Raw genomic sequence first — 23,714 nt, 5'->3', positions numbered from 1 at the left:
GCTGTCCCCCAGCCTTACCATCTGGAACCTTCCTGAGAGGTAGGATCGGAACCACTGGAGCGCAGTGCCCCCGATACCTAACTCTCTCAGACGTTCCAGAAGGATACCATGGTTGATGGCTGAGATGTCCAAGAGCACCAACAGGGTCACACTACCCCTATCAATGCCCAGACGGAGATCATCGACTAAGGCGACCATGGCCATCTCAAGTTTGAAATGGGTCTAGATAATCAGCTTCGTCCAAGACAGCTTGGAGTTGGGAGGCGACTGCCCTCTTGATCACCTTGCCCAAGAATGGTAATAAGGAGACCGGTCTGTAATTCCTCAGCAGGGGATCTAGGGAGGGTTTCTTCAGGAGTGGTTTCACTGTTTTAAAGTGGATGGAAATATTCCCTCCCGAAAGGATGCATTTATTATGGGTTGTAAGATTTTTTTATTGCATCTCCTCCCTGGACAGTCAACCAAGAAGGGCAAAGGTTGAGGGGGCAAGTCATCTTTCTTACACTTCCAAGGAGTTTGTCCACATCATCGGTATTTACAAACTCAAAGTGATCCAGCTTAATCATATTTACAGAGTTACTGGATACCTCTTTTATTGATTCTGTTGAAAAGCCAGCGTTGAGATCAGCCCTTATCTGAGAGATTTTATCGACGAAGAAGTCATTAAAGGCGTCACAGCAGGCTGTAGTTGGTTCTAATAAGGGTTCAGGGTGGCAGGTAGTTGAGTTATTTCCCTAACCAGCCTGAACAGCTCTGCTGGGCGAGACTCCACCGATGCAATCCGTGCAGCACAGAATGAATTCTTTGCTGCATCAATTGCCACTCCATAGGAACGCAACATCTTCTCATGGAGTGTCTTGTCAGATATGCACTGATGTTTCTGCCAGCGGCGCTCTAGTCGTTGCGCAGCCCACTTCATCTGGTGGAGATCTTCTGTGTACTAGGATTTTCTATTATGAGCAGGCTGGAAAGGACGCTCGGGGGTGATAGTGTCTATTGCCCTGGTGAGGTTGTTATTCCAGAAGTAAACCAGGGTTTCGACAGAATCGCCATCGTTCCCAACCATGACACGCTCTAGGGTTTCTTGGAACCTTTTGGGTTCCATCAGCCTTCAAGGGCGGACCATTCTAATAGGTCCTCCACCCCTGAGGGGTTTTTGGATTGTGGCCTTCAGTTCTACCTTAACCAGGAAATGATAATTTCATTGTACCAAAGGTGGAAGAAGCAATATGGGGATGAGCTGTTTTGGATTTTATCCTAACCAACAGAGATTAATGGTTCGAAACTATAGAAATAGTGGGATCCTTGAGTAGGAGTGACTATGTCTTCTTGGGATTTGTTATACAGAGAAAATAAAAAGCCAAACAAAGGAGTTTAGCGTGCAGCTAAAAAAACCACTTTACCTTTGCTGGTTTGAATCCTAATTTGGGCTGCATCCTGATATTATCATGTCAAAATGGCACTGATGCCACAGGCTGCATGCAGACCGGGTAACTTCTAGCTAGAAGTCATGCTCAGCCAGCCTCTTTTCAAAACCAGGAAGCTCCCAGCTTTGCAAATCAGCTGGCTGAGTGTGACTTCTAACTGGAAGTTATCCAGGCTGCACCCGGCCGGCAGCATCAGTGGCATTTTGAGTATGATAATATCTGGATGCAGGCTAAATTAGGATTCAAACTAGCAAAGGTAAACCAGGTTTTTTTTAGCTGTGCGCTTAACTCCTTAATCAGATACACTCTCTGGAATTTAAGAAACCTGATTTCAGTAAGTTCAGGGACATAATAATAATAATAATAATAATAATAATAATATAATTTATTTATATTCCGCCTTTTCCCAAAGGAATCAAGGCGGATTACAACAGAAACGATAATAAAACAATTAACAGTATTACAACATAGAATAAAAATATAAAATATAAGCAACAGTCACATTATACTGTCTCCTTACAACCCCCACTATTACAGAATAATAAAACACAATAACAGTTACAATACTAAGTGAGATTCCATGGCCAAAAATGCTCAAAGGGAAAAGAGTTCCTGGTGCACAGGAGTTTCTTAAAGGTGAGATACTGAAGGCACAGTTGCAAACAATTTACATGAAGAAGAGTATGAATTGTCTAAAGAAAGTAGGGTGGGTGTACAAAGAAATGTCAGATGAGCTGAGATTTACAAGAGACATACTGTATATAAGAAAGGGAATAAGGGAAAACCACCAAGGAGGAGTGTAAATGAATAACCAATACCTTTGTTGGATAGGTCAGACAAGCTAAAGCTCAGAAATAACTATGGTTCACTAGAGAAGTTAAAAATAATAAGGGGTTCTTGTCTATGTTCAGAGCAAGAGGAAGACAAGGAAACGGTAGCAGGGCTTCTGCAAAGAGATGGAAAAATGCTAACTGGGAACAGAGAGAAGGCCAAACTATTTAATACCTTCTTTGACCTGAGGGTCAAAGGCTTCTCCCAAAAGGAAAAAAGTTGCCACCTATTTACTAAAATGGATTTGAGCTCCCATGTTTTTCCCATCCGCATGGGACTTGGCAATAAATGATACATTGACTTGAGTCATGACTTGAATATTTTTAGTGACCAAATTGCTGGATTCATTCACTTTGAGCAGGACTCAAGAATACATCACTGCCTTTTACTAGCTTTTTTGCAAGGATATCATGGGGGACCTTGTCAAAGGCCTTATTTAATGTATGCTAGATCCACAGCATTCTATTCATCTACCACTTCAACAGTGGAACACACTTCCACGGAGTGTAGTGGAGTCTCCCTCCTTGGAGGTCTTCAAATGGAGGCTGGATGGCCATCTGTCGGGGATGCTTTCATCTGGATTTCCTGCATGGCAGGGGGTTGGGCTGGATGGCCCTTGCGGTCTCTTCTAGCTCTTTGATTCTATGATTCTATGATATGATATGATACCAAGCTCTATCCAAAACTTCATCTACCAACTCTATCCAAAAAAGAGATAACATTATTCTGGCATGACTTGTACAATATTACTATATGTAGAAAGAAGTATCCATAGCAGGGTATGAGTGTGGACATTTGTGCTATATAAAGTGAAGATAATATTGCAGTTATTTCAAATAACTGGACAGTTGCTATATTGCAAAACAAACAAACAAACAGCTTCATTTATATACCACTTCATGCTTAACTAACAGTGTCTAAGCAGTTTACAACTGTAAGCTAATTGCCCCCAACAAGCTGGGTACTCATTTTAGCGACCTCCGAAGGATGCAGACCTGAGTCAAGCTTGAGCCCCCTTAGCTGGGATTGAACTCACAACCTTATGGTTTTGAGTAAGTGGCTGCAGTACAGGCATTTAACCACTGCACCACTAGGGCTCCTATAATACAGTGGACAGCTAGATAGGCTTACACAAACAAACTATCCAACATGGAGAAAGACTGATACAGATCTACTTATAGCACTGTTGTAAACATAAAGAGATAATATGGGTCAAGTGCTTGGAATACTTTAGAATGTTATATAAATGCTAACTGCTGGATAACTCATAAGTTGTCTAGTGATGTTAAGAGGGGAAAGGTGCTTATGCTGTAGGAAAACAACTTAACCATGTGAACCAGAACTATGTTCAGGTACTGTTTGTGTTTTTATTTCATTTTCCTTAGCTTACTTCATTTTCCTTCAATGATGGAATGCATTTGTTTCAGGTTGTATTAGTTTCAGTACCACTGCTTTGTCTACATCATCCCGCTGTGGAAATACACCTTTTCTGATCAGTTGGGCCCTGTACAAACGGGCCATTAAGCACATACTGAGTACATCCTAGGGTTGCCCGGGAGTGTCCTTTTCAAACGCTCCCTAACCCTAGGACGTACTCAGTACATCAAAATGGTGGCACCCTGTCTACATGGCGTAGTGCAGCCGTTACATCCTGGTGCTGCTGCAGGGTGCCTGTGGTGCCCTTTCAGCAGCGCCCAAAGGAGCTCCAAAACAGAGCTCCTTTCGCGCTGCATATCACCGGTGCGGCCTTTACACAGCTGCACCAGCAATACTGAAGAGAAAGGGGCCTTTCTCTGTGTCCCCACCGCTGTCAGGGTGTCCTTGGGGCATGAAGCCCCAAGGACACCCCTTTCCAGGCCGCAGGGAAGCGGCGTTTTGCCGTTTCCCTGAGGCCTGGAAAAGCAGTGGATCGGGGCCTCCGGGGTTGCCGCTGTGGCTGCTCAGGCCCTGATCCATCTGGGAAAGGGGCGGTCTGTATCCCTTCTTACTTACTTGAAGAGAAAAAGAGAGTAAATGTTAAATCTCCCAAGGAAATGTACAATCTACACTCACTCATAAATAAGTGCCAATTCAGATGCAACAGCAGAAGCTTCTTGGGCAGAATCAGATAAGCTACTGAACGCAGAGGTGGAAAGAGGAAAGAAATTTAGAGCACAATATTGGGTGGGGTGTGTTAGGAAGCTAAATCCTCTTCCCACTTATTTTCCTCCCCTTCAGTTTGCAAAGTTGTTTTATTTCAATAAATGTAACATAACTCCCACAGAGATGGTGGGAAGAGCTATCACTACTACCACCACCACCAGAAATACTTGTGTTTGTTGGAAAGCATGCGCAATGAGAAATAGATCAGTTGTCTACTTTCAGCTTTCAATTTCATCCCCTCCACCACTTTGGAATGAAGCAGCTGCTTCAATGTGTCTCTTGTTGCTGTCAATGTGTCTTGAAGAAGAGCCCTGGTGGCGCAGTGGTTAAATGCCTGTACTGCAGCCACTCACTCAAAACCATAAGGTAGCGAGTTCAATACTAGCTAGGGCTTAAGCTTGACTCAGGTTTGCATCCTTCTGAGGTCACTGAAGTGAGTACCCAGCTTGTTGGGGACAATTAGTTTACAGTTGTAAACTGCTTAGACACTGCTAGTTCAGTATGAAGTGGTATATAAATGAAGCTGTTTGTTTGTTTGAGTTGCAATTATGGGCCCGTTACAAACGGGCCATATAGTACATGCAGAGCGCGTACTAGGGTTAGAAATGGGCGGTGCTTCCGCACCCTTCTAACCCTAGTGTGCGCTCTGCGTGCACAAAATGGCGATGGCCATTCCACACGGCTGCCGCCATGATGACGTCATGACCGCACCGCCTCTATACGGGGCGGCGCGGTTGTGACGTCGTCGCTCCGCGCAGAGCAGGAAGGAGCTCCGTTTCGGAGCTCCTTCCTGGTTTGGTCCGCTGGGCACAGCCTTCACACAGCTGCACCCAGCGGACCAAAGGAGAAAGGGGCCAAGCGGCCCATTTCTCCTCCTCCCCGCCGCCGCGGGGTGTCCTTGGGGCTTCAAGCCCCAAGGACACCACTTTCCAGGCTGCGGGGAAGCGGCATTTTGCCGCTTCCCCGCAGCCCGGAAAGTGGCAGATCGGGGCCTCAGCAGCTGCCGGTCTGGCCACTGAGGCCCCGATACCCTGGGGAAAGGGGCGGGTGCAGACCGCCCCAAACGGGTGGTCTGTAACCTGCCTAAGTCTCACTGATGTCAGTAGATCCTGTTCCCAAAGGAATGACGTCTCAAGTGCTTTTTGTTGAATCTTGTCATATTTACTATTAAGCAGTGCCATTTTATCTGTATTTGCTCTTTTTAGATTCTGCTATATCAAAATTTTAGTCTCTAAATACATACACTTTTAATATATCCAGTCAGCACACTGAAAGCTTTTAAAGCTGTCTCTGCTTCAGTACTTTCAGCAGCTACTGCAACCTACAGATTCCTCCTTGGGATAATACTTAGCCTTTCTATATCATTTGAGTTTACAAAGTTCTGAACAACTCAGAAATAGAACAATATTTCTGAGACAGTACTCTCAGGGGTTCAATGTTAACACAAGATTCATTATTTAAAGTAAAATTTCTCACCTATTATTGATATAGGCTTCCTAGCAAAACGTATTCTTCCTTTAATACCAACGTATTTGCTTCTGCAACCTGCAGACCAGAGCCTCACCACATATTCAGCACCAAAAAAGACCACCAAGACAATTTCCTGAAATTGTTTAAAAAAACAGTATTTAGGTTTATTATTATAGGTATTATCTTTTAACATTCTTCTGAAACATATAACCACCTTCAGAACATTTCTACATCTTCTTCAGCTGCATCTGTAATTAGTTTTACTGAAGAATCAATCACCAAGAAATCTGCTACACAAGGATCAAGTGGCATTAGTAAGGGGCTAGATTTTGCCCATACTCTACTCAACCATCAAAAGCACTGTAATGAAAACAATGAATTACAGAATTAATACATGTTTGGTTGAAAGTAAATTTCCTCAGCCAGAATGAGAATCTAGTGTGATTTTTATTTGAAACCCAGGAAAAAGTATACTGTCCCTGACATGTCCATTACTGGCAACATTAAAAATTGTTGTGGCAAGACCAGGTAGTTCTTGTTACAATGAATATTTTATCAAAACTTTGGTTTTGTTCACTGAATGACTTCCATGTTTACAGCATGTTAGCCTATTGTAATCAGGTTAAGAAAATAGAATCTGTCCTTATATAATCAGCAAGAAATTTGCTGAAGTTTTCTTATCAACTGACAGATAAACTGAACCCTCGTGTTTCCTGTTACATCTCTGTCATGTTATATTTCTCTTTTCCAGCATTATTAGTTCTCAGCTAAATACCTTTGGAAAAATATTTTTGTAATATATTTCCTGTTGGTTTCATTTTATTTTATGTCATGTTTCAGTTTTGTCAAGCTACCATTCTGTCACATGAAGAGACTAATGATAAAATGAGTAGTTCAAGACCACAGCTTTATTTTTCAGACAAAAGCGCGTTACATACATGCACAAACTACACGCAGAGCACGTATTAGGGTTAGGAAGGGGCATCACTTCTTGACACTCCTAACCTTAATACACGCTCTGCACGTAGAAAATGGTGGTGCCCTATGTACACGGGTGTCGCCATCACTACGTCACAAACGCGCCGCCGCCAAACAGGGCGGCGCGGATGTGACATCATTGCACCACGCGAGGGCGCATAGAGCGATTTGCATTGCTGGTGCAGCCTTTAGACGGCTGCACCAGCGACGCAAGGGAGAAAGGGGCTGAGAGGCCCCTTCCTCCTCCTCCCTGCCGCCATTGGGTGTCCTTGGGGTATGAAGCCCCAAGGACACCCCTTTCTAGGCCACGGGGAAGCAGCCTTTTGCCGCTTCCCCACAGCCTGGAAAGCGGCGGATCAGGGCCTTGGAGGCTGCCATTGTGGCAGCTGAGGCCCTGATCCGGGGGGAAAGGGCCAGTTACAGGCCTCCCCAAACGGGCGGTCTGTACCTCACCTAAGGCTACCACCCTATAGCTACTCACCTGAAAGCAATCAAATAGTGATTTCAGTGTGACAGACTTCTGAATAGACAAGTATTTTATTAATCTTAGGTCATGATACATTATGTAGACTTAGGATATTTAATTTGCTTTAATTGAAAAGTGTGGACCAAAGTATATGTTCACAAAAACAAAATACTTGTTTTATTATTTTGTTCATAAGGGTTTGTTTAAGCAAGTTGGCACAAAAACAGAACACTTGCTATATTCTTTTCTTTAAAAGGGTCTTTAAAGCAATTAGTTTTCGAAAAGGAGTTAGATGAGCATCTTAAATTATATAGAAAAATGGAAAAGAGGTTTGAGAAAACCAATTGTGAATCAGAAATAATAAATAATAAATAAACTATTGATTAGTGCTTCAATTATGAAGATCTTTAATAAGCTGCCAATCTTAATTTTATTTGTGAATAAAATGTATTTCCAATCTTTAGGGTGATTTAGGTTGGAAATCTCAATTTGTGGTGGCTGACATTCTGCTTACAATGGAAGATTACTGGATTCATATTTACTGGATATGTAACACCACACAGCCCTATATAAGATTTGTGTCTGACTGAAGCTGTAGAATCAGTTATGTTTTTAACAGCTGCTAGCAGTTGTGTAATAACTCATTTAGAATGTTTGATTTCCCTTTCTATATTTTACTTTGATGAAGTGCAATCAATGTGTTTGTGTGTGCGCTGAAATATTACAAAATTAAAGAAAAAAGTAATGGTCTCGAACAGACAGGCCAAAATAAAGCTGCTTCGGGTCACTTTGGAGGTATACTGTTTAAATGATGCATGTGTCCTAAGAGGTCAGAAGCCAGGCCAAATCCATGCTCCAGTAGTGCAGCTTTGGTGCGGCTTCTGGCCTCTTAAGATGCATATTTAAACAGCATTCCTCCAAAGTGACCCAAAGCAGCTTTATTTTGGCCTGTCTGTTTGGGCCTTATGTTAGTAGAAACTGAAATTCTTTTGGCTTAACTCCAATTGCTAGTTCCCAAAAAGATTATAGCCATTGAAAATAGGAAGGACAAGAGAAAGGGAGGCAAGTGTGGTGGCCCTCAGAACAGCAGCATATTCTGTAGTTGTACAGGGGGGTTGGTTCCAAGATCCCCCATGTATAACAAAATCCGTGTATGCTCAAGTCCCATTAAATATAATGACATAGCAAAATGCTGTCCCTTATAAAAAATGGAAAATCAAGGTAAATTTATACTTTTTTGGAACATTTTCAAACCGTGTATGCTTGAATCCGTGTATAAAAAATCTGTGTATAAAAAGGGCTGACTGTATATCTTGATTTCAATAATGCCTTTGACAAGGTTCCCCATGTCATTCTTGCAAATAAGCTTGTAAAATGTGGGCAAGACAAGGTAACTGTTACATGGATTTGTAATTTGTTGACCGGCCGAACCCAAAGTGTGCTCAGCAATGGCTCCTCTTCATCTTGGAGAGAAGTGACCAGTGGGGTCCCACAGGGCTCTGTCCTGGGGGCCAGTGCTATTCAACATCTTTATCAAAGACTTGGATGACAGAATTGGGGGCATACTTATCAAATTTGCAGATGACACCAAATTAGGAGGAATAGCTAATACAACACAGGACAGGATCAAAATTCAAAATGACCTGAATAGACTACAAAGCTGGGCCAAAGCTACCAAAATGAAATTCAACACGGAGAAATGTAAGGTACTGCACTTAGGGCAGAAAAATAAAATGCACAGATATAGGATGGTGGACACCTGGCTGAATGAGACTACATGTGAAAGGGATCTTGGAGTCCAAGCAGACCACAAGTTGAACATGAGTCAACAGTGTGATGCGGCAGCTAAAAAGGCCAATGAAATTTTAGACTGCCTTATGGAGAAAGACTTAGGGAACTAAGTATGTTTAGTCGGGAAAGGAGATGGTTAAGAGGTGATATGATAGCCCTGTTTAAGTATTTGGAGAGGTGTCACATTGAGGATGGAGCAAACTTGTTTTATACTGCTCCAGGGACTAGAAAACAGAACAATGGATTCAAGCTACAAGAAGAGATTCCACTTTAACATTAGGAGAAACATCTTGACAGTAAGAGCTGTTTGATAGTGGAACATACTCCCTTGGAGTGTGGTGTCTCCTTATGTGGTAGTCTTTAAGCAGAGGCTGGATGGCCATCTGTTGGGGATGCTTTGGTTGTGGGTTCCTGCACAGCTTGGGGTTGGACTGGATGGCCCTTGTAGTTTCTTCCAGTTCTATAATTCTATTATTCTATAAAATGTGGTCATGGAAAATGCAAATGTTCCTGACTACTATGGGACTATTTAAATCAATAAATGGTCAGAGACCCACAGAAGCAGGAATGCATCTACAACAGTTTGATGAAAATGTACAGAAAACAGCATCTTATATTTGCTTGTCTGAAGATCCCAGCATTGCATACCATATCCAAGGTTTAACTGATGCAAAACATATTTGGGACAAACTATATAAAGTATTTATTTCTCCAAGTACTTCTAATCAAACAGCTCTCATGATCAAACTTGTTACCACCAAATTTCATCATCCTCAGTTTTTCAATTAATGGCTTCATGGCAACTCTCTCTGGAATTACAGCAGCTGGAGAATTCTTTCCAAAACATGGAAAACATGGACTGTTTTTGGTGAGTCTTCCAAAATATTACTCTCCAATAATCAATGCTTTACAAGTTAAAGGAGATGTTTCTTTACCATATGTTATTATTCAAATTGTTGAATTTCAAAACAGGCAAAACTTGATAGAAAACAATTATAATACAAAAACAACATATAGAGAATTAGCTCAATTTGCTAGAGAGGATTTAAAAAAGACTTCCTTTGGTACAACAAAGCCTCAGTAAATAAAGATTTCTATAATAATCCAATTAGAAGAGCACTAATAGAAACGTGGAAAGTGATTAAAAATAAATTTTATTATAAAGTACCAGAATGGGTTTCAACACAAGAAGCTTTCGCGAATAGGTGGGATACAGGGAAATACTGGTTAAGGTATAATGATATAATAAAGATAAATCAAGAACAGGAACTGGTTATGAAAACTAGGGAGGAATTAATTAGAGAGAAAAAGGAAATAAACTGGTATAGCTACTGTCAGTTAAAATATAGATTTAAGGAAGATATTAGAATGATGGGAATCGAACTGAAACCATCAGAGTTGGAAAGAATAATAATGAAGGAAGAGGAAAAGAAAATATCAAAGTTTTATAAATTGTTCAGAGATAGGGAATTGGAAAAGGAGCCAATAAAACAATACATGATAGACTGGGCAAAAGATTTAGGGCATGAGATCCATTAGAAGCTTGGGGAAAATCTTGGAAAAAGACAAATGCATTTACTAAATGTCAAGATCTAAAAGAAAACTTTCTAAAAGTTAGTAATAGATGGTATTGCACACCAGCCAGATTGAAGAAAATGTTAAAAACAGAAACAGACAGATGCTGGAACTGTCAAAAGGAAAAAGGAACAATGATCCACATGTGGTGGAAATGTGAAAAAGTAAAGGGTTTTTGGGAGGAGGTTCATAAAATAATACAACAAATGTTTGGCATAAAATATAAAAAGAGACCAGAATTGTATCTATTGAACATGACATATTTTATGAAGGCAGAGGATGAGAGAAAATTATGGAGAATTATATTGTACGTGATAACACTTGCCAGGATGGTTATAGAAAAATATTGGAAGTCAAAGGAAGAACTGCAAATAGACGAATGGTTACTAAAATTGAAAGAAATTAGGCAATTAGATATTCTCTCATGTACATTACAGGACAAAAGGAAAGACAAAATGGAAAAGGAATGGAGGCAAATCATGAGGTATTGGGGAAAAAAGATGGTGTTTAAATAAGAACCTGGTTCAGGAGATTGTATAAGTATGAAATAAAAAGAAAATGTGGAGCCAGGAATAGAAATATATGCAGGAAAAACAAGGTTATATACCCTATACAGAATAGAATTTGGAGAATACATAGGGCTATACAACTAGTTATATAAAGGAATGGTTTGTAATTTTTGCTTTTCAGGAATGCAGTTGTATATTTTATTTGCAAGAAGCAAGAAGAGAAATAACAGGCAACACAGAGGAGTATTGTAAAGACAGGAAGTGAAAGAAGAACAAATTGGTTGTACAGTAGATGTATAATAATGTTTATGGAAGCTTTATAATGGATATGTAATGAAAAGAATCTTTTCTTTTCTTTTTAAAATTTAATAAAGATTATGTTGACAACAAAAAAGACTTCCTTTTCTCTCAAAACAAATAGAAGCAACGTTAACAAGTCAAAGCCAAGAGCTGAAATGCAAAAGCTGCAAAGTAAGGGAGTGAATACTAAAAGCAAAATCAACTTTAAGAAATACGTTTTTAATCCTAAACAGAAATCTTCCAGTCATGTTGATATCGGCTTATTCAACAACAATTATTTCATAGAATCATAGACTTGGAAGAGATCACAAGGGCCATCCAGTCCAATCCCCTGCCATGCAGGAACTCACAATCAAAGCACCCCCAACAGATGACTATCCAGCCTCTGCTTAAAGACCTCCAAAGAAGGAGACTCCACCACACTCCAAGGGAGTGTGTTCCACTGTCAGGAAATTCCTCCTAATGTTGAGATGGAATCTCTTTTCCTGTAGCTTGCATCTATTATTCCATGTTCTACTGGAACACTCATCGTAAGACTGCTCTGTATGCATACAAACTGGCCAAACTAGATCTTCCCCAATGGTTTTGCTGGGGTGGATGGGTGGATGGAGATCAGGTGCTATTTACAGAAGAGGAAATGGGTTAACCAAAGTAACAATAACAGGGTACTGAGCATCACTTTTGAATATCTATATCCGATAACAAAGCATTTGTCTTAACTAATATTGTTCCTTTTGCAGTTTGTGTACAAATATTTTATTGTGCCCACCAGGCATAAAAATGGATGTGAATGATGAAACTAGCAGTAAAACCAAGAAGCAAAGCTATGCATTAGGAAATATGTGTCTTGAATATAACAAATCTGCTAAAAAATTTCAAGAAATCATAATTTATATAATCAGATTTTTTTAATGTCCAGTGAAATTGTTCAAGGTATGAAAAAATCTAAAAAGATTCCAAATAGCTTATGTTCAGAACTTTGTTTTCAGGAAAAAGGGAAGCTTCTCTTCCCCTCAAATATCCAAACTCAGACTGAATACTGTTAAAGGAACCAAAGACAGATGCCTATTGCAATGAAACAGGAGTTGGATGTTTAGTTCTGAAGACAGTCTCTGGATTGTTTAACATGCTGTTTTGGTCTTTTTTCATTCAGCTCAGCAAAATAACAACAAGAACAACATCAGCAACACCCACAGTTCCAGTGGAGGAATTTTCTGGACTTTATAATTTTATAACCAGTCTGTTTTACAGACACTGGTCCAGGAGTAAATATATAACTTGATTCTACCTTAATCCTTAAATTTGGCACTTGTCAGGGTACCCTTTCAGGCTCCCTAGCCATGGATTTGTTGTTGTTGATGGAGTGCTTATTATTGTTGTTTAAAAGTAGTTTCAGTTTTAATGCTTGCACTGAAGTTGTGAACAGCTGTCCAGTCTAATGGTGGGAAAAAGAAAGACATTGACTGTTATCAAAGTCTCAAGGTCATGTAGCCAGGGAAGGAATGTGAGAGACTGAGGTGGTGTCGGCATGAAAGGAGTTACATGATTGAATCTCTCTCTCTCTCTCTCTCTCTCTCTCTCTGTGTATGTGCGCACGTGCGTGTGCGTGTACGTAGCCAGATCTGGAAAAAGTTTGCTTTCTATGCTCAGCTGCTGAATAAATCCTTTCTGGTTCATCCATGAAGTCTGGCTATTGAGTTAGCTGATGACAAGACATCACAAGCTGCCAGAACTGAAATAGGACTCAGTCCAGAGAAATCATGTCTTCAGAGGGAAAGCCTGAGACTAAATTGAGTAGTGAGACCACTGAGATTGGGGCCAAGACAAAGGTCCACATGCAGACAGATGGGAAATCCCTGATAGCAGTTTGGGAAGTGGAATCAGAGGCAACTGGTCAGGTGACTCCTTGAGTAGGCACTACTTAGACCAGTGGGTGTTGGTCCTGGAGGTAGACAGCCTTGAAAGATGCATGGAGTTGCGCTATTTAGAATGGTGGGACACTCAGACCAGTGGAGCTTTCAGCCTGTTTTGAAGACAGGAATCCAGCCATAGAGAGATGGAAACAAAGTTAACCAGTATATGTGCTGAGATGAAGGAGTTCAAAGGGTATGTTTGAGAGATATTGGCCCGGCTGAAGAGGCAGGAGGAAACCACATCAGCACTTGGAGACCAAGTAGAGACATCCATCAAATAATCGGCCACAGGAGTTTGCACAGACCTGTCCAGTGACAAAGAAACCAAGGTGCACAAAAGGAGAAAAGCATGCTTGAAACTGGTAGCCCATGTCTGTGACAAGCTGTGCCCATACACAGATGTAGGCATAAAGGCTGCTTTTGACTGAGACTCGTAAGATGTTACCATTTTTCCTGATCCAGGTTGGAGAATTCATGCGAAATGGAGCATACCTTCCAGTAAGAGGCCAAGGCATGTGACATTTTGGCACAGCTAGTGGGAGAGGCTGCAAAGTGGCTAGTCAACCTGTATGAGCTAAAAGATATTGACAGTTTCGTAACCAGTCTCCATGCCCAATTTGAGGATGCATTCTAGCAGGAAGAGTCATGCAATGACTTCCAGAAGCTTAGGCAAGAAAGCAAAGCAGTCATGAAATATGCTGTGGAATTCTGATGCTTGGTGGGCTTCATAACCAACTGGTCAGAGACCATGAACATCCAGCACTTTTCAATCAGCTGGAACCCTGACATTCTAAAAAGTCTTTACCACAGGGAAGTCCTGAGACCCTGCTTGGATGGGTGCATCTGGTCAGAGAGGTAGAAGCCATGTGACCAAGGATGAAATTCACCAAACAGTGGTAGTCCTGGGGAGTCAAACCAGAAGAAGGTAGCAGCAGCACACAAAAAACCCAGCTGTCCCACAAAGCCAGAATGGGAGAGGTAGATGTCCCTGGACTTGTGCCTGCAGTGTGATGGGGAGGGCCACTGGATCACCAATTGCCCAGTAACCACTCGCCTTCCTTCCTTGAAGAATAGCAGCCCCAAAACTTCAAAAGAGAAAGCCAACATGGGATGGTAATGGGACAAGATAGAGGGCGAGCCACCATGGTCAGACTATGGGGGAAGCTCATGGGAAGCTGACCAATCTGGTGACCCTGGAGCTTGCCCTAACCAGTGCCAATAGGTAGGCTTATGATAAAGGGCACACCAAAGTTGTAGTGAGTTGATGTGCTATCCTGTTCTTCATACATGTGAGGCTATGGGTTCCCAAGAGAGAGGGAAATCTGGACATTGTTGGCATAGTATACTCTGACTGCAACAGGTGCTTGAGTAACTCTGCTGCAGTCACTGGGCTGAGTTTGGCAGTATTTACCAGGAATCAGGCTAAGACTCAATCTCATAAGTCTTAGATTGGGTTATGTTTCCAAAAAACCATAGCTGAGGCCATGGAGGGGGAGAAATTGTTAAAAGATAATGAGGAGGAGATGATGATGAAGAATGGAATCTCCTACAAAGGGGACAGAATCTACATCCCAGGGGCACCAAGAGAACAAATTTTAAAGCAGTGCCATGATGCAAAAACATCTGGGCATTTTGGATATATAAGGGCATTGCATTTGATCAGACAGTAGTTTTGGTGGAACTGTAGTTGTGCCAGTTCTAAATGTGCTAGGGGGAGCCCTGGGGAGTATTACAGCCCTTACCTATGCTATCAAAGGCTTTGGACAAAAATTAAAATGGACTTTATTGTGATTTACCTGAAAGCCATAAAGACTGTGATTTAGGTGGTGATGGACTTGTTCTTGAAACAAAACCATTTTATGCTTTGAAACAAACCCATTTTATGCCCTGGGCAACTATTCCTACTGCTCCTCAACTGGCCAAGGTGCTCATAGATCAGATCTATCAGTTCCATGCCATACCCTCAAAGATTATATCAGATAGGGGGTGCAATTTACTTCCCAGTTTTGGAAAGCATTTATGGAATTGTTGGAGAGTGAATAGAGTTTGAGCACAGCCCACCACCCCCAGATGGATGGGCAGAGGGAGATGGTCAATCAAATCTTAGAGCAATACTTGAGATGTTATATAACTTTTCAACGAACAGATTAGTCAGAATATTTAAATTTTGCAGAAACAGCCTATAACAATGCTGTGCACCAAAGTACTAGGTATTCTCCATTTCAACTAGTGTATGAGCAAGATTTGAAGCATTCTCTGAAGATGCCAGCCACAGATGCTGGCGAAACGTCAGGAAGAAAATTTTCTAGAACATGGCCACATAGCCCGAAAAACTCACAAAAAAAAAACCAAAGATTTGAAGCTGTTTCCCCACATTGGTGACAGAGGACTCTAACCCAGTTCCATTGGTAGACTGGATTACAAAAATTAAAGAAACTTGGCCAAATATTGTTCCAGCATTAGACTTTGCAAAAGACACTTATGGAAAACATGCTGACCGAAAGAGGGCTTTAGCATGGAAGTTCAAAGTACACCAACTGTACCTGTCCACTAGGTTTCTTAAGTGTTTGCAACCATCCAAAACACTGGGTCCAAAATAGGTTGGCTTTTATCCCCATTAAAAGGATTTTTAATCCAGTGGTAGCTGAATTGGAACTTCCTAAGACTTATTGCCACATTCACTGTGTGTTTCATTTTAGTTTATTAAAGCCAGTGAATATTTCCAAGTCATAGCACCAGACCCCTCCAGTACTGCCCACAGTGATGATTGATGACCAGCAACATTAAAGGGAAGGACTTTCCACCAAGTGAATGGGTGGTGCCCAAACTGGTTAAACAATTTCATCAAACATTCCCTGACAAACCTGAACCTGGTTAATGTTATATTTTTTTATTATTGGTTTTTTAAAAAAACTGTACTATGGGTTTGAAAAAAAGAGTGGCTTGTCTTGTCAAAGGATGTTAGGGTCCCCTTTCAGGCTCCCTCTGCAATGTATTTGTTATTGCTGTTTATTGCTTATTATTGTTGCTTAAAAGCAGATTCAGTTTTAATGCTTGCATTGAAGTTATTAACAGATGTCAAGCCTAATGATGGGAAAGAGAAAGACACTGACTGTTACCAAAGCCTCAAGGTCATGTATCCTGGGAAGGAATGTGAGTAACTGAAGAGGTATGGGCATGAAAGGAGTTATATGATTGTAACTCTGTATGTGTGTTTGTGAGTGAGTGTGTGTAGCCAGTTCTGACAAACGTTTGCTTTCTGTGCTGAGCTGCTGAAAAAAGTCCTTTCTGGTTCATCCATAAAGACTGGTTATTGAGTTAGCTACAGATAGGGCATCACAACACACATAAGGTTGTACAAATAAATATAAAGAATTGTGTGTTAAGTGTATGTTGTATATAAAACAAAACAAAGTATTTTAGTATTAAGGGAAAAATTGATTGTGGGAAAACATGTTTCTTTTTCTGCAGGTGAGAGAATAGCCATGTTACTTAATATAGCTTGATTAAGATTTAACAGGATGGCAAAGGCCAAATAAAATTTGCTCAGGTAATTTGACATGTGGGCCACAAGTTGTTTAACCATGCTGTAACACAATAGATTGATTTCTCTATGTATTAGGTAGATATGACCTAGGGGCAAAGCAGGCTGGTGGCTTCGAGCGGCCAGAGGCTGCTCTGCCTGTGATCAAGCCCCAATCGATTAAGGACCATGGTGATTGGATGGTCTGCTCTTAAAGCAGGCCACTGCCATGATCCCAAATGGGCCTCCAGCAAGGGGTGACATTTCATCACTCCTTTTGTTGGCAATCTCACAGTGGCTTCCAGCCACATTGGGGCCCTGCATTGTGTGCATGCTATGCCCCTGAAGTGGCCAGAAGCTGCACTTTTTGGCCTGTCTGTGTTGGGCCTTAGAGAAAAGTTATGTTTTATGTCATGAGCAGGTGATGAAACCAATCTTACTGATATTTCTCCAAAGGTTACTGCATTCAAGGGGTCCTACTCCCTTAGTACAAAGTGCAACTCTTTACAGATCTAAATTTTCTGAGGTATCTCCTACTAAATTCAATAGAACTAATTTCTGCATAGAAATAGAAGGGTAGAATTGGTTTTCTTGTAAGGTACTTACAAGGTATTTACAAGAAAACAAATGTCACGTTTTCCTCTTTTTGTACTTCATTTCCCCCCATACAAAATCATTAACAAATCAAATCTACAGACATTTCATCATTAACAAGTCAAATCTACAGATCACTCACCATCCAAAAAAGTGTCCCAGTGGCAAACTCAGCATAATGTTCTATAGTGGACAGAACACTAAAAATTAAGCAAACCAGCACCAATAGAAATCTGTAAGAATAAAAAGAAAGGGGAGGGGGAATATATGCTCAGTGATAGTCAAAAACCTGTAATTCAGTTCAAATTGTATTTTATGTATTTTCCCTTAGTTTTCCTATAATGTCAGCAAAGACCCAACGCTAAGCCCTCAGAAGCATCAAAATTAAGTTTTATTTAATTTTTCAATAAAAATTTATTAAAAATAAACTCAAGTTGGATGTTTCTTTTCCATTTTAAGAGCAGTGTCTAATTCAGTAGAAAGGCAATACAGAAATATTAGCAATACAAACCCTACAATACTAATCCTACATGACACTGAATGCATAGAAACAAACATGATTACTTCATCAGCTAATGAGTGCTATCCTTTAAACTTTCAGAGTAAATTCTGTTCAACTTAAAGTGGTATGGTATGATTCTATGATTCTACTGACCACTGAGAAAAATCATGAGTTTCAGAGCTCTTCAAAAATTGTCTACTCAAATTCTCCATCCTTATTTGTGAGCAGGCATCACTTCAATATATTTCTCCAATCTACTAAGAAATGTGAAAATGTTCAGACATTTTCTCAGTGATGGTACTCAGAATAACCCAAGCTTTTTTCCCTTTCTCTTGTTGTTTTGGGTGTAAAGAGAAAAAATGGTGGTGGTAAGTGTGAAATTATTCTGTCATAGAAAGACCTTCAAGAGATTTCAACTGAGTTCCAATTTGGATTAATATATATTCTGCCTCAGTGAAAAAATATGCAAATAGCAGGCTATAAGTGTTAGTTGTACAGGAACACAATTATGCCCTTCCATTTTCAGGAAGGCCTGTTACAGACTGCCAAAATAAAGCTGCTTCAGGTCTCTTTGGAGGTATGCTGTTTAAATGATGCATGCATCCTAAGAATCCGGAAGCTGCACCAAAGCTGCACTCCAGTGCTTAGGAATGGAGTGTGGCTTTGGCGCAACCTCTGGACTCTTAGGACCCATGCATCATTTAAATAGCATACCTCCAAAGAGACCTGAAGCAGCTTTATTTTGGCAGTCTGTAACAGGCCGAAGGGTTTTTTTCGAGTAGACCTTCCAGTAACAGAGGATTAGTCAGGAGACATAAGGTTGCAAATACAAAAAGCTCAAACTGTTTAGATGTTATGGGCTAAAAACATCACACCAAACAGTAGCTGAAAGGAAATGATGGGAATATAAATGTAAGCTACTTCAGTAACCTAAACCCGTCATGCAAGTGAAAGGCATCTCCAAAGCAAGCAGCAGAGTGGTTAAATTTCAGGTTATTAAAGAATGAATTACAGTAGCCACAGAGTCCAACAGGAGTAAACACAAGCACAAATGACAGCTGTGTGTATCTTTCCATGGACTGTAGATGTAGTTAAATATGATCCTCAACAAAGACTGGGAGATTGGAAGACCTTCCTAGTTCACTAGGATGCTGGTGGCAGTAAAAAGAGTGGAATGGAGACTAGAACATTTATGGTTGAAAACTGAGGGCAAGTACAATTGGGCACAGGCTAGAGCTCATTGAAAAGCCCACTCTGTGGCAGAAGTAGCATCAATAAAATAAAATAGAGAAATCATTCTTCTCTGCCAAGATTGTGTTTACATAGTATCACCTAGCAGACCTATCTGAAGTAGTTAAGGGCCTTTTATGTTCTTTCCCACAAAAGTATCATGTAGACCACTTGGCATCCTGCCATGAAGATTTTGCTGAGTAAAAATCACTCAGATTCACCCGGATTTGGATGCTGCAGTTGATACAGGTCTACTGGATGTAATTTCGGCTCCTTTGTGTCGCAAGTTGATGGCTATATTGTGCAGTTTGAGGATGTAGTCAGGATCCTTGGAGAGATGAGAGCCACCACCTATGCACTGGACCTTGCCCTTCCTCTTATACGGTCATCAAAGCAGCATGATGGCATAATAACTGCACCTTCAGTTCCCCTGTCCTGCATGACACTGTAGCTGTTCAGTGGTTGAAATGTGAGAGACCATAGTAAAAGCGAGTCTTTCATGAAAAAACTTTTCCTTAGTACTACTGTCCTGTATGATTTGCAATGAGAAAAGTTAAGTCACACATTCCTGCCCATTTCATTGGGAGATCCAGTCCCTTAGAATCCTCGTCTGTCCCTGCAATGCTGCTCTCTTGCTCTCTCATACACACACACAGCCAGACAGACAGACGTACTCACTCACTCAGTCAAACACACCCACACCCCTTTCTTAGAATCATAGAATCACAGAATTAGAGTTGGAAGACACCACAAGGGCCATCCAGTCCAACCTTCTGCCATGCATTCATAGAATCATAGAATCGTAGAGTTGGAAGAGACCACAAGGGCCATCCAGTCCAACCCCCTGCCATGCAGGAACTCTCCATCAAAGCATCCCCGACAGATGGCCATCCAGCCTCTGCTTGAAGACCTCCAAAGAAGGAGACTCCACCACTCTCCAAGGGAGTGTGTTCCACTGTTGAACAGCCCTTACTGTCAGGAAGTTCCTAATAATGTTGAGGTGGAATCTCTTTTCCTGCAGCTTGCATCCATTGTTCTGGGTCCTGTTCTCTGGAGCAGCAGAAAACAAGCTTGCTCCCTCCTGAATATGACATTTATTCATATACCATTTATTCATATTCATACCTATTTAAATAGGGCTATCATATCACCTCTTAATCTTCTTTTCTCCAGGCTAAACATCCCCAGCTCCCTAAGTTGTTCCTCATAGGACATGGTTTCCAGACCCTTCACCATTTTAGTCGCCCTCCTTTGGACACATGGCTCCAGTTTCTCAATGTCCTTTTTGAATTATGGTGCCCAGAACTGGACACAATATTCCAGATGGGGCCTGACCAAAGCAGAGTACAGTGGCACTATTACTTCTCTTAATCAAGACACTATACTTTTATTGATGCAGCCTAAAATTTCATTGGCCTTTTTAGCTGCCGCATCATACTGTTGACTCATGTTCAACTTGTGGTCTACTTGGACTCCTAGATCCCTTTCACACGTAGTTTCATTCAGCCAGGTGTCACCCATCCTATATCTGTGCATTTACATTTCTCCGTGTTGAATTTCATTTTGTTAGCTTTGGCTCAGCTTTCTAGTCTTTTTAGGTCATTTTGAATTTTGATCCTGTCCTCTGGAATATTGGCTATTCCTCCGAATTTGGTGTCATCTGCAAATTTGATAAGCATGTCCCCTATTCTTTTATCATAGGCCCGTTACACACACGGGCACCCTAGGACGGACTCAGTCCATGCTAGGGTTAGAAAGGGGCGTCTCTTCCAGACGCCCCTAATCCTACCACGGACTGAGTCCGTAACAAATGGCGGCAGCCGTTCCACACGGCTGCCACCATCTTGACGTAGCGGACGCTCAGTGTCCGCATGTCGTGCCCCAGAAGTGACGCCATGAGTGCGCAACTAGCACCTCACGGCATCTCTTCCGGGGCCCAGGAAGGAGCGCAATTTTCGCACTCCTTCTCTGCAGCATCCGGGAACCACGCCGTTTGGCTGCTGCGGTTCCCGGATGCTGCAACCGGCACCGGCGGCAGACCACCGCTTCTCGGCAGTCTGTAATGGGCTATAGTCATTGGTAAAGATGTTGAATAGCACTGGGCCCAGGACAGAGCTCTGTGGGACCCCACTGGTCACTTCTCTCCAGGATGAAAAGGAGCCATTGTTGAGCACTCTTCGGGTTCGGCCAGTCAACCAATTCCAAATCCATGTAACAGTTACCTTGTCTAGCCCACATTTTACAAGCTTGTTTGCAAGAATGTCATGGGTAACCTTGTCAAAGGCCTTACTGGAATCAAGATACACTATATCCACAGCATTCCCTTCATCTCCTCCAGGTCAGTCTCAAGCGACCAAAGTCCTGAACCGCCTGCATGCAGGGTTGGGTCTGCATCTTCCAGTGCATCTTTACACCTGCCGTTTCATCCCTCGCCTATCGCTACAGGGCTTTTTTGGAAGTTGGATGTATCCTTCCAGCCTGTGCAATGGATTTTTCTGGTGGAGCGCAGCGTGCACAGAACTGGCCTCATCCTTTAAACCAGAGGTTCGTCTGCTGAGGCCTTGACAAGCATGGGCGGTGCCAGCGAGGTCCTCGGGTTGTAGGTTTGATTAGAGTTTCCTTCTCTTAGATGGTTGACAGGGTTAGACGAGCGCCATCTGCCCAGGTTTGAGATTTGAGTTTTCCTTCTCCTAGGATGGTTGCCATAAGGCTAGAGAGCCCATCCTGCCCTTTGGCGCTCTTGGTCAGACCCTTCGGTAGTGACCTGTCCGGCATGGGAGGCCCTACCGGTGGCTATTATACCACCACCAGCATAGCTCACAGTTTCTTTAGGGTACACATTCCTAACTTTTACAACAGTCTTAAAGTCTTTTACAATGCAGAGGATGAAATTAGTTGATTCTTAATCCAATCCTGGGTTTGAATGTTTTCCTACAAAGTCAATGGGCTTGCAAGGTTCCTGTAAATTTAATCCTGAACAGATGAAGGCACAGATGAGGTACCATAAAATTCCATCACGCCTGACAAAGGTTCTACACTAATGCACAGAGCATGGGAACTAGACAAGATGAATGTGAATTTTTAACAAAGCAAAACTTTTATTATTATTATTATTATTATTATTATTATTAAAACAAAGCAAATGTGGTATAACAGGTATCATTGAAATCTGGTGGGATTAGTCTCATGTTTGGAATGTGGTAATAGAGGGGTATCGATTGTAAACCTGAGGGCAGTCTATGGCCCGTTACAGACGGGCGTAAAGTACATCCCCAGGACGTACTAGGGTTAGGAAAGGGCGTCCATTCCGGACACCCTAACCCTAGTACGTCCTGGGGACGTACAAAATGGCAGCGCCCATTCTACATGGGCATCACCATGGGGACGTCACTACCGTGCCGCCTCCAAACGGGGCAGCACGGAAGTGACGTTCCGGCACCGCATGAGGGTGTCTGGGATGCCCTTTCCAGGTAGCCGGAAGGAGCTCCATTTCGGAGCTCCTTCCAGCTTTGCATTTCTGGAGCAGCCTTCAGATGGCTGCGCCAGTGACGCAAAGCAGAAAGGGGCCAAGTGGCCCCTTTCTCAGTGTCCCCATTGCTGTCGGGTGTCCTTGGAGCATGAAGCCCCAAGGACACCCCTTTCCAGGCCACGGGGAAGCGGTCTATTGCCGCTTCCACACGGCCTGGAAAGCGGTGGATCAGGGCCTCAGAGGCTGCCGCTGTGGCAGCTGAGGCCCCAATCTGGTGGGGAAAGGGTCTGATACAGGCCTCCCCAAAAGGGCGGTCTATAACGCGCCTATAAGTCACTCTGAGAGACTTTGTGGCTGAACAGTGGGATATAAATACTCTAAATAAATAAATTCTATGTCAGAGAAATAGACCAAACAGAAAGGGAAGAGGAATAGTATTATTCCATTATTTATACCTTTATTCCATTTCATTATTTATACCTTTGAAAAGATCCATGATTTAAATCCTAGAAGCCATTTTAAAGGCATCTGGGTAAAAATTAGGGTAGACAAAAACCACATGGAAGTCATTGCAGGGGTATACTACAGACCCCTAATGATGACTTCCAGGAGAGATGTAGTAGTAATGGGGGATTTCAACTATCCTGGTATTTGTTGGAAGTCAAACTCTGTCAGAAATTTTAGGTCCAACAAATTCCTCTCTTGCCTTGCAGACAATTTCATTGTCCAGAAGGTGGAAGAGGCAGTGATTGCAATAAATTACAATAAAATTTAAAACAGATAAAATAATCTAAAAACAGTATAAAATTACATGTAAATTTACAGCGCTTTATAAATAAAAGTTAATAATAATAATAATAATAAAACATACAAAAGTCTCTTATTCATGGAGGTCTCTCATTCGTGGGGGTCACCATAAGTCGAAGTCAACTTGAAGGCAGCTAACAACAACAAAGATATCAGGGCCTGGAATCTTTTCTCCAGTTCTCAGGGT

General features: G+C 41.8%; 1 protein-coding gene across 5 annotated transcripts in view; it reads right to left on the bottom strand.

The window, feature by feature from the left end:
* The window catches only part of LOC149312555 (potassium voltage-gated channel subfamily KQT member 1-like), a 383,931-nt gene that overhangs the window by 326,794 nt on the left and 33,423 nt on the right, over positions 1-23,714 (bottom strand). For all 5 annotated transcript variants that reach the window (XM_089524864.1, XM_089524859.1, XM_089524861.1 and 2 more), the window contains exons 3-4: positions 17,662-17,752; positions 5,877-6,003 (exon numbers count right to left, since the gene is read on the bottom strand). In XM_089524864.1, coding sequence (XP_089380990.1) covers positions 5,877-6,003; positions 17,662-17,752 — 218 coding nt within the window. The remainder of the gene's footprint in view (positions 1-5,876; positions 6,004-17,661; positions 17,753-23,714) is intronic.

Source organism: Sceloporus occidentalis, unplaced genomic scaffold (assembly GCF_023333645.1).
Source record: "Sceloporus occidentalis isolate IW3139 unplaced genomic scaffold, rSceOcc1.0.p SCAF_5, whole genome shotgun sequence".
NCBI classification, from domain to species: Eukaryota; Metazoa; Chordata; class Lepidosauria; order Squamata; family Phrynosomatidae; genus Sceloporus; species Sceloporus occidentalis.
Note: the sequence above shows the minus strand (reverse complement) of the source record. Positions and strands in the feature narration are given on the sequence as shown.